Source organism: Callorhinchus milii, unplaced genomic scaffold (genome assembly GCF_018977255.1).
Source record: "Callorhinchus milii isolate IMCB2004 unplaced genomic scaffold, IMCB_Cmil_1.0 Scaffold5, whole genome shotgun sequence".
NCBI classification, from domain to species: domain Eukaryota; kingdom Metazoa; phylum Chordata; class Chondrichthyes; order Chimaeriformes; family Callorhinchidae; genus Callorhinchus; species Callorhinchus milii.
Window position 1 is genome coordinate 6,955,744 of NW_024704746.1, and position 17,384 is coordinate 6,973,127.

Consider the following 17,384-nt stretch of genomic DNA (forward strand, 5'->3'; position numbering starts at 1 on the left):
AGAGTACAGAAGAATTAGGGGGGGTCTTATTGAAACTTATAAGATTCTTAAAGGGCTGGATAAAGTAGACACAGAGGGACTGTTTCCCCTGGTAGGAGAATCTATAACCAGGGGTCACAGTCTTAAAATTAAGGGTCAGCCTCTTAGAACAGAGTTGAGGAAACATTTCTTCACTCAGAGGGTAGTGAACTTATGGAATTCACTACCCCAGAAGGCTGTAGATGCTCAGTCCTTGAACATTTTCAAGGCTGAGACTGATAGATTCTTGAAAAATTGAGGGATTAGGGGATATGGGGATTGGGCAGGTAATCAGAGTTAGGTGAGAAGATCAGCCTTCGCCTTGCTTCCTCCCTTTCCTCCTTCAAGGCCGGTCTCAAAACCTTTCTCTTTGACCGTGCCTTCAGCTCCCCTCTCGACTCTCTTCCTCCTCCTCGCTCCCTCCCTTCCCTCCCCTCACCCTGACCATTTCCCCCCTCCTCGCTCCCTCCCTTCCCTCACCCTGACCATTTCCCCCCTGCTCGGGTCATGACCCAACTGTGCAGCGCCTTGGGACGTCCTCCTGACGTGAAAGGCGCTTTATAAATGGAATCTTGTTGTTGTTGTTGAATGGCGGAGCAGGCACGAAGGGCCGAATGGCCTACTCCTGCTCCTAATTCTTATGTTCTTATGTTCTTATGATGGAATAGCAGAACAGGCTGAAGGGCCTGAATGGCCTACTCCTGTTCCTCTGTTCCCATGTACATGCCATCGACTTCAAATGAACAATGATTTTTTAAAAAAATAAGATTCACATAGACACGCGCACACCTTCCTACTTTGTTGGCAATGCCAAAGCCAATATCACATTTTTTCTATTATTGCACAATATGGAGAAATATGGATTCCAGGCACAATCGCATCAAAGTCCCAGCCCTTGTAAAAGATGCTAGTTTTCACACAGTAAACTGGAAACACAGTCACCAAGCTGAGCAATGCAATGTTTGGCAGAGGAATAATTTTATGACTAAAGTATTTACAAAATCAGGTTGAGCCCATTGCTAAAAATCTGTAACCTCAAGTTAAAATGGCCTTGCCCCAAGTTGACTTCAGCCATCTGGTCAAATGCAGGCTGAAGTTACACACGATCCCTTCCAACATACACATGCACACGCATACCTGATCTGCGGAGTCCTGAATCGAGCTGCTTCACCGTGGTTAAATGATTTACTTTGGAGGATAAAGTCATGTAAACAGCCTTTAATAGTTTTTAATTCTAAGCACTTTATCTCTTGCCAAGTATAACTGAGCTACAAGCAAAACATACGAGCAATAAACTGGGGATTTGAATGTCCTTGTGTAGCTCTGGCTTGACAGAAGTCCAAATACAGAAGCAATTAACTACATTGTGAACTGCAAGGGATTTCGAGAAATGTCAGTGTTTATGCAGGTGATGAAATTCCTCATTTGTGCAGATTGTCAAAACATATTTTTTATTGCTGATTTCCTCAGTGTCTCGTACATTTGTTGTGTTGGGACTTGAGGTTTCGGACTGCGGCTCAGAATTAGTGCATCGTATTTATAAGGATGCTTAGAGTGTCTGAGAGCCTAGTCCTCCTCACCATCTCCACCAGCTGTTCAGGACACCATATTGGCAACGCAAAGCCCTTTGTAACTCAAGGCAGAAAAGCTGATTACATGGCTTGTTGACTTGCACACGACTGACGTTCACAAAGTCACTATTCTATTGCATCGAAAAGCTTCACCGGTATCAGGTAAACATAAAACCAAATAACAACAACAACAACTTGCACTTATATAGTACCCTCCACACAGGGTAGCGCTCTCAGAGCGCTTAACACTGGCGGAGCCTGACTCCGAGCCGTGGGGAGGGAGGAGGTGGCAGTAAGCACCGTCGAACAGGAAAGTCTTCAGGCGGGACTTGAAAGAAAGGAGAGAGGGGGCAAGGTGGAGGGATTGAGGGAGAGTGTTCCAGAGTTGAGAGATAATAATAATAATCCTTGCAATTGATATAGCGCCTTAACATGTCCTTGAAACACCTCAAAGCGCTTCACAGAATATAATGTAAAGTAAATTGACTGTACATTTTGTGGAGAAACACGGCAGCCTATTATAATAACAATAATAATAATAATAATAATCCTTGCATTTGGTAGAGCGCCTTATCATATATTTGAGATATCTCGAAGGGCTTCACAGAATAAATACACTGTGAAGTGAATTAACTGGATATTTTGAGGGCGAAATGCGGCAGCCAAATTCGCACAGCAGTATCCTAAAAACAGTCCTGGATTCAGTGACCAGATTATTATTTTAAAAAATTATTTTTGTAAGAGATTATTACCCCCGGAAAAGCGATCCGCCAATTGACTAACAACTGGCTTCTTACTTACTGCTAGATAAACAGAGGCATGTGGAGTAAGGAAACTTGCCTAACGTTTCGAGTGCTCTAACCACTAAGCTACAGGACTCCAAGGAGAAACTGGTGATATATAATAAAAAAAAGCAGATATTATCGTCTACATTTTTTGCAAACAGTTCAATGATCACCCTTGCAGAAGCATTCATTGTTTAAGTAAGCAGGCTACTGATGGTAAATCAGGATAACACCTGTGCTTCACTTTACATTTGTTCTGCATATTTGCACGTCAAACAGCATTTTTTTTGTGTCCGAACTATTGACAAGATATAGCAACTATGACTATTGCGCACAGAAGTGTCCAACAAACAGTGACCAAATTATTATTATTTTTAAAAAATATATTTTTTGTGGGATTATTTCCCTCGGAACAGCGATCCACCAATTGATTTACTGCCAGGTAAACAGAGGCATGTGGAGTAAGGAAACTTGTCTAACGTTTTTCCCTGCCTGGGAATCGAACCCAGGTCCTCTCGCTTGCAAGGCGAGTGCTCTAACCAATACGCTACAGGACTCCACAATGCGCTAAATGTCCTCGTTCTTCACGAAGGCATTGATTTCTGTCACATTTAATTGTCAAACTCTTCCATTCATTTCTTTCATTCATTACTCTGTTTGTGTGTGGAAAAATAAAACGAACATTAGTTTGTTTTATTTTTCTACTATTCTCTGCTAAGGCCGGAATTTGTGCTAGGCATGGAGGCTCTCCAGTACTGACACCAATGCTATCCCTCTTCATGCGTGAAAGTGGACAACTAGTCTCGAAGTGTCATTTAACCAAGAGGAGGCATCGTTTTGAAGAAGAGCAGTGAGCTCTCCTGGTTTCCTTGCCAACATTCCTTCTAAACATTCCTTGTCTAAATTCAGTAACAAAACGATTAATTAGTCTTTTGTCTCATTGCTGTTTGTGAGATTTTGCTGGCGCACATTAACTGCTTCATTTGCCAACAAAAGTAAGTTACTGCGCTTTGAAATAACATATTGCTTGAAGTACTTTGTGATGCTTTGGTGTGATAAGGCATTATTATAATTGAATGCAATCGCTTGTTTTGTTAAAATGTTATAATGAGAAAACCATTACCATACTGATTAAATGGGAAATTCCTTTACCCTGCTGAATAAATGGGAATTGCTTTTATAAAGTTAGAAAAGAAAGTCACTATGTTTAATAATTAACATACGATTAATTGTGAACCAGGTGAGTATTTCAACTATACAATTAAATTTCAAGCAGTTTTACTTAATAATAATAATGATAATCCTCGCATTTGATATAGCGCTTTATCATTTCTTTAAGACGTCTCAAAGCTCTTCACAGGATATATTGTAAAGTAGATTTTGTGTTTAATGCATTTGTTGATACTGTATCCTGACATCCTCCTGACGTGAAAGTCGCTAAACAAATGTAATTTATTGTTGTTCTTGTATGAGTACTCAATCCTGTTTTACACTCTCTAATATTCAAAAGACAAAGCATCAGTTCTGTGGCTGTAATTCAGTAGAATTAACTATGAAACTCACAATGCTACTTAGTCTAGTACTGAGCCAAATCTTTTAAAATCTTACTTAACTGGAAATCTCAATGCCAGTGAGCATGTTTTACCCTGCTGAAGAAAAGCTCTGTACGGTTACACAATGATTAACCCTTAGGAACAGGAGTAGGCCATTCAGCCCCTCGAGCCTGTTCTGCCATTCTATTAGATCGTGACTGATCTGTACCTCAACTCCAAATACCTGCCTTTGCTCCATATCCCTTGATACCCTGAGCTAACACAAATCTATCCATCTCAGTCTTGAAAATTTCAATTGATTTTTTCCACAGCCTTTTGGGAGAGAGAGTTCCAGGTCTCCACTCCTCTTTTTGTGAAAAAATGCTTCCTGATTTCGCTCCTAAATGGCCTCGATCTAATTTTAAGATTATGCCCCCACTTTCTGGATTCGCCCACCAGAGGAAAGTGTTTCTCTGTACCCTATCAAATCCTTTATAATTTTTAACACCTCAATTAGATCATCCTTAAACCTCATAAACTGAAATGAATACAGACCATGCTTATGCAACCAGTCCTCATAACTTAACCCTTTAAATCTGGTATCCTGGTAATCCCCAGTAACTCCTGCTGGATAGCAGGAACTCCAGAGTTACGTAATAATTAACTCTTTTTATGTTGAATAAACAGGAATTCTAAACAGTTACACAGTGAGTACTCACCCTGCTGAATAAACAGCATTACATCATACATCATCACCATTAGATATTAGGACTTGTGGAGTCCTGTAGCTCAGTAGTTAGAGCACTCACCTCGCAAGCGAGAGACCTGGGTTCGATTCCCGGCAGGGCGAAACGTTGGGCAAGTTTCCTTACTCCACATGCCTCTGTTTACCAAGCAGCAAGTAGGAACCCTTCACTTCTCTGGGGGTAATAACTCCTTAAAAAAAATTGGTCACTTAATCCACAACTGTTTGTGGGACACTGCTGTGCGCAATTGGCTGCTGGGTTTTCCCCACAAAATATATAGTCAATTCACTTCACAGTGTATTCTGTGAAGCACTTTGAGACATCTCAAAGATGTGATAAGGCTCTATATCAAATGCATGGATTATTATTATTATATTAGTGCTGATATTAATATGCTAATGGTTAAAGTTTTGCCTCCATATGTGTTGGTATTTTATTTACTGCAGAGATGGTGCTGGCTATGACATTATCTCCTCTTTCTGCTGCATGTAATACTGACTATAAAAAGAACCAGAGTACGTAACAAAATAGTTTTCTGTAGTATGTGAAGATTGAAAGACAATGAATTGTGTTCATTTTTGAACCACTGTTTAACTTGTAAAAGTGCCGAATTTGATGTGACGACTGATTCTAAAAAACAATTTTTGTTTTTAATGTATTTTTATTTTAGTTTTCTCCATTTAATGAACTTAGCTGATGTTGAGGAATCTACAAAGCGCCATTAATCCATGGTAACCATGGCAGAGCCTTTAAGCCTGAGGTTTGGTTTGGATAGTGTTTGCTTATAATGGCAGGGACTGTGACAGTGAGAATGATCAATGATGCATCTCGTGCTTACTCAGTCTCAGACTGAAGAAGCATTAGGATCGTTTGCAGTAAACGCCTGTGTCGGATAATATCAAGGTTTGTTTTCAAGGATTATTTATATATATTTGTTCAAAAGAAAACTTTGCCAACTGTACAGTGAAGTAGGTGGTCTGGTATTTTAGCATGGACATTGCATTCCTCTACCCATTGTAATAACAGTTGTCTTTCACACAGTTTATAAGCATTCCCAGGAAAAAAATAGAGAGTGAGGGCAAATTGGTGTGGGGAGGAGCAAGGATAGGATAAAGGAGAAAGCGTTACTGTGAGGAGGCGAGAGTAAAGGAAGTGGTAAGATACTGGGTGAGGGAATAAATGGGATAGTTAGATATTGGAGACAGAGAAAAGAGTGAAAGAGATGGAATAGTTAATAGGGGACAGATTAACAATTTACTTTGAATAACATCTTTCATGTAAAATAAATGCCTCAAAGAGCTTGATAAAACAATCATGTTACAAATATTTACCCTTGCATTTCATTTTGCATCTTTATCACATCGTCAAAAGGTCTCAAAGCTCTTCAAAGGATTTTTATTGGGGAGAGAAGAGAAAGTTTTTTAAAAAAGGCTTCTAAATTTGAGAATTTTGCATCATCTTACATGTTAAGACACAATGGTGTTCATTTTAAAATGAATTTAAATTTAAAAGTTAATCTTAAAATTTAAAATTATTACAAGCTAATCATTTTGAACCTTATAAATCTTTCCATTTGTGTGATTGCTTAGTTTATTGATTGATTCCTATTTGTGATTACACTATTGCAAATCATGTTCCACTCAATCAGCTTGATGTAAGTAAAGATTTTTCCGTATGACGAAAATGTGTTCCAAACTGATTGACAGTGAAACCCATGCCGTTGTACCTTGTTACCTGCCGGTACCTTGGTTTGCAGGGAGAATATCAGTTTCAGTGTATTCGCAGCCTTGTTAATTTGATTCTCCTTTCAATCTTTAGTGTGAATCCTCCTACAACAAAAACCGAAAACAAAACAATTGCAGTTTGTCTTGTGCATTATTAGACTTTAGGAGCGTGGAGTCCTGTAGCTCAGTGGTTAGAGCACTCGCTTTGCAAGCGAGAGAACTGAGTTCAATTCCAGGCAGGGCGAAACCTTGGGCAAGTTTCCTTACTCCACACGCCTAATAATAATCCCTCCAAAAACCCAAAACAATAATTAAATTGGTCATTTTCAATCTACGACTGTTTGTGGGACATTGCTGTGCGCAATTGGCTGCCGCGTTCGCCCACAAATATACAGTCAATTCACTTTACAGTGTGTTCTGTGAAGCGCTTTGGGACGTCCTCCTAACGTGAAAAGCGCTATATCAAATGCAAGGATTATTATTATTATTATATTGTAATTTTGGGTAATAAGGAGATGAGAAGTTAGGACCGCAACAGCAAATACGGGTTGGCCTCATTAGATAGAATGCTAGTTAAGAGCAATTTTGTTTAGAGCATGGATACACAGTGGATCCCCCCCCACCACCACCACGTTTTCGGAAACACTTTGTGCTTCACAGGCTTCCGGTGCTAAAACATAGCCAATTTCTAGATTGGCAAGTCACTGCTGACATCACTGAAACTCATAGCTACAATTCTCTGAAATACAGATATAGCCACAAATGGCCACTTGTCAAACTTTAGCAGCATGGCAGAAACAATTTTAGACCAGAAAAGCTGAAGACATATCTACTTGCAGGCAATGTAGCATATCAAGGTGGCTGACATTGTCTGGTATAGTTTTTAGGCAGAATAGTGGTAAAAATATAGCTGAATAGCTGATTAGGGAACTTAGACTTGGGACGACAGTTGCTGGAGGAAGACCAGATGCGTGAAATACATCCTCATATATCCCGGGCTTGGTATCTAGCCGATTTCAATGCAGAGACATAAGTAGCTGCTGCTGAAGACCTGCTTTTCCATTTGCTTTATAGGCAAGGATGTGTGTAGGACAGATAGATGGGCCAGTGAATTCACACATTTCAATGTTGAGTATTGCTGCTTGCAGAGAGTTTCTGATACCTGCTATTGAACTAGTGATCGCTCAAACCTGTGCTTATCTGATGTTAAATGATCAACTATTGACTATCCTCCTTATGGCTACAAGGTGACATGCTTGCTAATAGAATATGGAATCAAGTCATCCTTCTGTGGTGGTCATGGAGCGTTCCCGTTTTCTGTTTCTTCTTCCTGAGCCAAGTTGGTCCACATTACAAGCTGAAGCCCTAATGGGTAGCCTGGTCGTAGCTAAACAAACAGCAGAAGTGCTCAGAATGGCAAGCTGTATGACTGTAGTTGGTTAAACTCCAGCAGTACCCCAACATGCACACTTTGGGTTCTCTCAGCCTTTGGTCCCACCAGTGTCTGCTCAGTACTTTCTGGAATTGAGTAAGCAAGGTGCATTCCTCCAGGGAGATTCCATTCCAGTATTCTATTCCAGACTGAGGGAAATGTCCATGTCTGGGTGACACACATATGTGGTTTACAATCCAATCCAAATTACATTTCTATAGCGCCTTTCACGTCGGGAGGACTTCCCAAGATTTGGATACTTTTAAGTAGGTTAATTTGGATACTTTTAAGTAGGTTTCTGCTTGTGTGAGACACACAAGTGACCAAAAGAACACTGACCTGGGATGCCATTTAATTTCTCACACAATGAGTATTATTATGACGTCTCAGCGAGATTGGCTAGTCAGGTCTGTGCTACACATTTCTGAGCTGTGGATTACTCAAGCCATTCCAATTTGGGTTCTTAATTGCTGTCAGAAAGACTTTCATCCCTTTAATGCTGGTTATGTTCAAACCCAGGTTCTAGTGATGAAAAATTGGCAAAAAAATCCATTCAAATTCCCACAGTAAAAAGTAATAGCGAACTTTTTGAAAGGTCTAGTTACCGCATTCCTGTTCCATGTCACACGAGCGTTTTGTTGAGGTGTATTATATGACCTATGCAAACACTAGAGCATCAACCCATATCTGTAGCTCCAAGTATTGAGGTTGGGCTGCATTTCAAATGTGTCAGAACAAATCTGTCCTACATTTCCTTTGCATACCTAACTGTCGTATACATTTTCACACAGCAATTTCACAATTAACCTTTTAACAACATAGAACAATCTTTCATATCCTCCAGGGGACAGAGTGAAGCCAGGAACAACAGCAGTTCTGGATACTGACACCATCCCCGAAGAAAATAAATGTATCAAAGTTCCTTGAAGTATTAACATTGAAGCTGGTTGGCTCATTTGGTATGTAGTTAATTTCTAAAGCACACTGAAAGGTGCACTATAGGCTTGAGTTCTGATCATTTTTGGAAGAAGATCCAACACTTTGGCAAGAAAGTGATTGCCATGTAAATGAACTAAAATTAATGTCTAATTGTATTGGACATGGGAAGGTTTTGCAATGAAACGATCATGTGAAAGGAGGTGGATTCATGGTTAGAGCTCCTGCACTTGCTCACGTACTGGAATGTAATATTGATGGGTAATTTGCTGCTGTCTGGCAATAGTAACTATGAACTCAGGTACCCATTGCATTTCATGAGGAATATAGGATTAGAATCTTAGAGAAGGATGTCAGGTGCAGATATTAATAATAATTCTTGCATTAAATATAGTACCATTCACTTTGGAGGAAATTTCAAAGTGCTTTACAGGATTTACTGTAAAATGCAGTGACTGTGAATTTTTTAGGTGAATGTATCGGCCAATTTGAGTATCGTGATATCTCACAAACTGCCCTGAGGTGAATGGCACATTGTATCTGGGGGATTGTTGGCCAGGACACTGGGAAAAACTCCCTTCTCTTTTCAGATGTTGCAAATGGGATCTTTAACGTCCACCTGAACAGGAAGATGGAGCCTCATTTTAACATCTCGACCAAACAACGGCATCTCTAGCGGTATAGAACCCCTCTCCCCCAGCACTGCTCTGCAATGTCAGCCTTGTCTGTGGGGCTTGAACCCACAATCTTTTGACTCAGAGGTGAGAGTGCTACCATCTTAGCCAGGCTACCATCTGGCTACCAGGCTACCAACTGATCAGGCTGGTCTCGCATGAAATGGAACCTGGGTCAGGCTATCTCAAGAAAAGGGGCAGGGTTGGGCTGGTGAATTAGGAATCTTCTTAGTTTAGTTGAATCTCATATGGTAGGGAAGAGCAATGCTAAGATCATGGAGGTGATAGTTGTGTAAATCAGAACTTTTAGACATCATACATGCAATTGAAGTACAGGTCAGGGGGTGATTTTAAGTGGTCTGTGATTGCTAAGATTTTACTTGGTTGCTCCACTGAGGATAAGGTTATTTTGTGGAAGAAATGCTAACATTTGGGTTTTTGTAGTGCAGTGATAGGCTGCTTTACATCACTAACCAGCCTTCAAATTGGGGAAATAACAGGATGGATTGGAATTAAATTAACTGAATATTTGATCAAAATCAAACATGGTAGTTCAGCACAGGCCATTACTGTTTGCAATAGGTAGTCAGACCAAACTGAATAAAGCCTTGGTACTGCCATTGAAGAATCAATTTCTCACACAAAGTTCTCCTCCCCTCCATTTAGTTTTGTATAGCAGCAAAGCATCACCACAAATTGGCAGAGGAAGATGTTTGTAGAGGTATCTTCTTTCAAGCTTCCTGTTACTATCTTTAGAAGGAAGTTATCTCCTTCAGAGCTTGGCCAGCAGAGAAGAGGGAAAAGGAACAAGCAAACTAATTCTGATTCCCCAGGAGGATTTTACAAACACTTATAAAGGTTGCATCTTGGTTCAACAATGCTGATTTTTGCTGTGATGGGAGAGCTGAACAGTGATTCGAAATGACCAGAAAGAACTGCTCTATGGTGGACTTGATGTTGGACACCGAGTTTTGCTCATTTACCAAATGCTTGAAGCTTCTCTGAGAATGATGCAGCTGAAAGTTGGCTCTCTGGTAATCTGATAAAATCTTTTCGTTTTCTTTTTGTTGCCTGGTCTTCAAAGCGCTTCCATAATTGGTTTAACGCTACAGGAAATCTTTCATTAAAACTGGACTATGAAAGAATCCCAGTGCACTATTTAGCTGCGTGGACAAGATGTCACATTCTGGAGCATGAAGTATGATTTGCTTGGGCTGAACCCAGGTGAAATCTGGATATTATGGTTGCTACACGGGATCCCAGTGTGAGCTAGTAACATCCTGCTTGACTCTATTCCAATATGCCCAATCTTACAGCCAAACCTTGTGCTTGCTGTTCCTTTCAGGATACCAATGAACAAGTTTGGGAGGAGATCAAGTGGTACCCTGTTACAGTTGGTCATTATTAGGTTTAAATAGGTGTTGCTTGATGGAGGGCAAAGCACGTGTCTGCAACTGTGAGCAGTTGATTAGGAGAGGCAGGACAGGTGTAGTGGTCCTTTTGTGTGTTGCACATAATCTTCACAAGGGCAACTAGAGTGTATCACCTGGAGAATGGAACATGTTCTGACATTCTGTGGACAGCATTTTACAAGTACGCAAAGTGGTATCATCGTCAGAATCAGATGATGAATTGTGAACTGCAGTTAAAATCACCATCTTTTCAGGAAAGGCTTCTGTTTACAGGGCTTCAAAGGTATTTCATTCCAAATCTGACCGATTGGGGATTGCCAACATATACTTAATAATAATCCTTGCATTTGATAAAGCTCCTTATCATATGATTGAGACGCCTCAAAGTGCTTCACAGAATATATTGTAAAGTGGGCTGACTGTATTTTGTGGGCGAAACACAGCAGCCAATTGCACGCAGCAGTGTGTCACAAACAGTGGTGCATTAAGTCACCAAATTTACTTGTAACATCTTGGTACGGACAGCGAAAATACACCATTTCGAATCATTTGTTGACATTTGTAAATAAGTATAAGTATGTCCTGAAGCTCTGTCAAAGGCAATGTGCGAAGAGATGTCCTTTAGTTGGATTGAGGTACCGGTTAATCTCCTGAGAACATTTCTTGAATCATTGTGTGCAGCTTCTTTTGTGGGAATTGTTTTCAGGATCAAAGGTAGGTTAAAACAAAAGTAACCAAAATATATCAATTTTGATTCCTTTTTCCAATAATGTTACTTTTACTCCTTTATGCCCCGTAGGACTTCTTTCATCACTTGGAAATTTACTTCTCGCTGTCAAAGTATCATGTTTCCGTGTGGTACATTCTTTGTAATCTTTGTATTCCAAATAAGAACTAAGAATGAGGAGAGGCCATTTTTCTCAAGTGTGTTGTCTCCACATAGTGTGTACAATTTGTCCTATTATGGACACGATCTAATTCACTCAAACTTCTCAGGGAGCCAATCAACTCAGGTAAACCTTCAAGAAAATAAAACTCTGCAAACTTCTCTCTGATTTCCCAGAATAATTGAGAAAGTCTTAAGAGCAATTTAACTTCATAATTCTTGCTTAGGCTTGGAATAGTTATATTCTACAGATGACTTCAGGCTTCAGCAGTGAGGAACTTATTGTCCTACAGAGAAGATTTGATCAACTCCATCTCGGGTCACAACTATGAAAATATCCAGCACTTTTCATAACAGAGATCAAGAAGATATGATTAAAAGCTCGTGATGGAAAATACAGTATTGGATTCCCACTACTTGATGTGTATGCGTGTGTGTGTTGGGGGGAGTGTTTTGATTTCTGGTCTTTTAGAAATCTCTAGCTGTATTCTCGTAGTTCAAATTAAATAGGGTAATTATCACATTGTCTATTACTAATCTGTATCATGTCCTCACTATCTTCTTTTCGCCAATGAAACAGTTAATTTCCAAGAGATGAATAATAATAATCCTTGCGTTGGTATAGCGCCCTATGTTGTTGAGATGTCTTAAAGTGCTTCACGGAATATACTGTAAAGTGGAGTGACTGCATATTTTGTGGGCAAAACAATTATTTTATGGACTGTATATTTTGTGGAGAGCCCTGTAGCTTAGTGGTTAGAGAACTTGCCTCACAAGCAAGAGACATGGGTTCGATTCCCAGCAAATCAAAATCTTGGGCAAGTTTCCTTACTCCACACAACTGATAATAATCTCTCAAGAAAAAAAAAACAATAATAAATTGGTCACTTCAATGCATGACTGTTTGTGGGGCACTGCTGTGTGCAATTGGCTGCCGCATTTCGCCCACAAATATACAGTCAATTCACTTTACAGTATATTCTGTGAAGCACTTTGAGATGTCTAGAAGATGTGAAAAACGCTATATCAAATGCAAGGGTTATTATTTGTATCCTCATTCTAACTTACAGCTCTAAATCCAGGATTCGCAGCTCTTCTTTGACTTCTTCCTATGGCATCAGCCTTCTTTTGAAGGTGGGCTCCCCACAAAACTACCTTCAGTATTTCAAATTTCATCTCACTCGTAAATTATAATAATCCTCTGTTTTGATGCTTTGGAGCTTGGTCACCAGCAATAAAATGAGCAGTGTGTCACATTTAAGATGCTGTTTTGTTAACCTGAATCAATAACACGTCTCAACTCTCTTTTTTGTGTGTGCGCAGGGCCTACATGAGTGTGAAGGAACTGAAGGAAACACTACTGATCAATGGTTCTGTGTACCTGAATGTTTATTTTGCCAACTCTGTACGAGAGGAGTTGGCAGGGGCTGCCACCTGGCCGTGGGATAAAGAAGCACTGAGCTACTTGGGTAAGTGCAATGAAGGGAGCTCCAGGGAAAAAAAACATAAAAAATGCTGAAGCGCAGAACAGTCAGTTCACAGGCAAATATTCCAACACAGCCTCTGGGTTTGTAATATGGGGAATGTGTGAAAAGCATAGCAGGAGGACTTGCTTCAAACCTTTTGTTCAGATGTCAGGCTCTTACCTTTGCTCTTTTACTTAGTGATTGGATGAAAGCATCCGTGGGATTTAATTGAGGTTATTGACAAATGCTTACTGATAGCTTTGCTGAGGAAACACTTAGAAAGCTGAGGACAACGTTCATGACATTTTGTTTAATGGCGATGAGTTGAGGAGTAAATAGTGGAAACAGGAGTGTTGCGCAATTCAATTGAACGATCACTAAAATTCATCTTCCCTCATTGGGTTCGGTAGCAGAAGACGTGCTTCAATTCAATCTAATTTTCCTATTGCCAAGCTACAGCCTGAGCCATTTCAGCTCAGCTTTATCGAGTGCACGTGTGATTTAGGATGGCTTGTGTTGACAGTGATGCTTGGTGCATTCCCAACTCATGACTGAAATGAATTCCGTATACAATGAGTAATCATTAAATAGATCCTGTTTTTCCTGTAGACACACAATAAAATATACTTTGGCTTTGCTTTCACATATCCCATTATTATGATTATGCCCCATTTATGCTACAAAGTACAATCATTTCAGAGGTCTGTTTTCTTGTTGCGTTGCCATTCAGTTGCTTTAAATAGTAACTCAGTGATAACAACAACAACAAAATTACATTTGTATAGCGCCTTTCACTTCGGGAGGACGTCCAAAGGCGCTGGACAGTGTACAGCAATTTCAGTCCTGAGCTGGGGTCAGGGAGGGAGAAGGGAGGGGAGGGGAAGGGGGGTGGCCGATAATAATAATAATAATCCTTGCATTTGATATAGCGCTTTTCACGTCGGAAGGATGTCCCAAAGCGCTTCACAGAGCACACTGTAAAGTGAATTGACTGTATATTTGTGGGCGAACGCGGCAGCCAATTGCGCACAGCAATGTCCCACAAACAGTCGTAGATTGAAAATGACCAATTTATTATTGTTTTTGTTTTTTTGGAGGGATTAGTATTAGGCGTGTGGAGTAAGGAAACTTGCCCAAGGTTTCGCCCTGCCTGGAATTGAACTCAGGTCTCTCGCTTGCAAAGCGAGTGCTCTAACTATTGAGCTACAGGACTCCACGATGGGATGGTCGAAGAGGAGGGTTTTGAGGTGGGACTTGAAGGAGGCTAAGGAGGGGGTGAGGCAGAGTGATTGGGGGATGGAATTCCAGAGGTTGGGGACAGAGTGGCTGAAGGCTGAAGGTGGGTCGGCGGATGTGGAGCAGGCCAGAGGTGGCTGAGCGGAGGGAACGAGCAGGTTGGTAGGGGGTTAGGAAGTCGCAGAGGTAGGGTGGGGTGAGGCCATGGAGGGCTTTGTAGGTGAGAACCAGGATCTTGAACTGGATCCTCTGAAGGATAGAGAGCCAATGGAGTCGGGCGAGAATGGACGAGAAAGGGTCACGGAGTTTGGTGTGGGAGAGGATACGGGCTGCAGAGTTCTGGATTATCTGCAGCCTGTGGAGGGAGGAGTTGGAAAGGCCGACAAGCAGTATGTTTGAATAATCGAGCCTGGAGGTGATAAAGGCAAGAACAAGAGTTTCAGCGGCCTGAGGGTGAGGTAGTGGCGGAGTTGGGCGATGTTACGGAGGTGAGGGAAGGCAGAGCGGTTCATGGCTTGAATGTGGGGAAGAAAAGACAGTTGAGGGTCGAACAAGACACCGAGGTTCCTGACTGGCTTGGTGAGTTGAAGTGTGCAACCATGGAGGTTGATGCTGCCAGAGCCTGAGGTGCAGAGGCGCTGGCGCGAGCCAATTGGGAGGGCCTCAGTTTTGTTCACATTCAACTGTAGGAAATTTGCTCTCATCTAGGACTTAATGTCTGACAGGCTGTCTGACAGGACAGCAGTGGTCCTGGATTTGAGGGTGAAGGCAGAAAGATAGAGTTGGGTGTCATCCGCATACTTATGGAAGTTGACCCCATGTCTGCAGATAATGTCACCAAGAGGAGCATGTAGATATTAAAGAGGAGTGGTCCAAGGACAGAGCCCGAGGGGACCCCAGAAATGACAGTGCGGGGGCTTGAGGAGAAACCGTTGGAGGCAACAAAGTGGAGATGGTGAGAGATAGGATTTGATCCAGACAAGGGCAGGTCCGCGAAGATTAAGTAAAGAGGAGAGGTGGTGTATGAGGATGGAGTGGTCGACAGTGTCGAAGGCGGCAGAGAGGTCGAGGAGGACAAGGAGGCAGAGGGAGCCCTGATCACAGATGTTCAGAATGTCATTAGTGACTTTGACCAGGGCTGTTTCCATGTTGTGGGAAGCGTGGAAGCCAGATTGGAGGGGTTCAAAGAGGGCATGGCGAAAAAGAAAGGAGCGGAGCTGGGACTCGTTCCAGGACCTTGGAGAGGAATGGGAGGTTAGAGATGGGGCGGTAACTGGAGACGAGGGATGGTCCAGGGAAGGTTTTTTCAGGATGGGGATGATGACGGCTGTTTTTAGGGTGGTGCGAACTGAACTGTTGGACAAGGAGAGGTTGATGACATCGGAAGGTGGTGCTGGGATATGAGGAGAGAGGTGGGGATGGGATCGAGGGAGCAGGTGGTGGGTTTGAGTTTGCGAACGATGGCGGTGAGGGAGGAGTGAGAGATGGGGTCGGAGGAGTATGGGGTGGGGTGAATGGGTTGGGGGTGGTCATGAGGGAGAGGTGATGTGGGGATGGCGGTGGACGGGCCAGAGGTGGCTGAACTTATCCCCTCGATTTTGGATTCGAGGAAGTCCAGCATCTCCTCACAGTTGGAGTTTGAGGAGAGAATGGGTGAGGCGTGGGAAGGTGGATGGAGGAGGCAGTTTGTGGTGGAAAGGAGAAGCCTCGGGTTGTCGTTTGCCTCCAAGATAACCTTGGAGTAGAAGGAGGATTTGGTAGAAGCAAGAGCGCATCGGTAGGTCTTGGTATGTTGAATCCAAATCTGCCGATGGACCGTTAGTTTGGATTTGGTCCAGCCGCGTTCGGGTGCACACACTATCAGAGTGTTATGTTCCAACATTGGCTCATGGTAGTTTACCACTGCATTTCCAGTAATAACTTCTAACTGCTTTAATGAGCTGGAAATGAAACCCTTGAGTCCCATCAGTTACGATATACAATAACAGCAGCAGCACAGGCCAGCAAAAGCATTTTAATCGAAAGGAACTAGGCAGGCAGCCCAGCTTCACTGAGCAAGAAGTCAGTTTTAAGTGGGCAGTAGTTCTGATCTGAAACCACCTTTGCCCTATTCTCCAAATTGTAGGATACATTGAAAAGCATGGCTGCAGAGTAAAAAGAACCATGATTATTGTCTGAAAAAGTTCAATAACTTGGAAAAGATTGTGTTCTAACCCATTGTCAAAAAAACATCTGGAGGATAAGACTGAGGGAGACTGATTTACCAGGGGAGCATATGGATCGGTATTGTGGTTGAGTCCTTCACTCTGTGATGTTGGTGGTGCCAACATTGCTCATGTAGTCAATGTCTTTGTTGTGTAATGTAATTATTCATTTAAGAAACATTTTTGCTCAATATAGCAAATAACCTCTCAATGATCTGCAACTTTACTTTCTAGCTTTACCTTCAGGTAACTAACTAAACTTATCCCATCGGTGCCAATTATAGCTAGAGTCTGCCCTGAGCTCCCTGCGAGGAGAATGGATTATCCTGCATTTGTTGCTTTGCAATTCTGAACTTCTGTCTCTTGTTCTAATATCTTAGTGCATCCTAAAGTGTGGTTGTTGTTGCCCACAAGTCACCCCTCATCTTTTTAATGTTGATTCCTCTGTCCTCTCAGCTGCTTGCTCACCCCCTAGCAAAGCTCATTCCATGCACATTTTCCTTTACTTCTATACTTGCATCAGGGTTAGTTCTCAGCACTATGGAGATACATTGACTGGACATTGGCATGGAGACACCTTCTTGTTCATTCTGTGAGACATCTCCTTTCCATCAGAATAGTTTCCATTATCTTAACCGCTTGCTGCCAGAGCAGTTCATCACACCTTGTTCTCGCATTGTTCTCTCAGTAAACAACTTCAGCTGCCCCTTGTTCTCCTTTCCATTGTTGCTCACATCGGCGGGTTTGAAATTAGAAATGTTG

At 41.8% G+C, this 17,384-nt stretch overlaps 1 protein-coding gene across 1 annotated transcript in view; it reads left to right on the plus strand.

Moving 5' to 3' along the window:
* Positions 1-17,384, plus strand: part of pappa2 (pappalysin 2) — a 130,455-nt gene that overhangs the window by 36,604 nt on the left and 76,467 nt on the right. Inside the window, exon 4 of the mRNA XM_042334959.1 lies at positions 13,040-13,185. Within this exon, the coding sequence (XP_042190893.1) occupies positions 13,040-13,185 (146 nt within the window). The remainder of the gene's footprint in view (positions 1-13,039; positions 13,186-17,384) is intronic.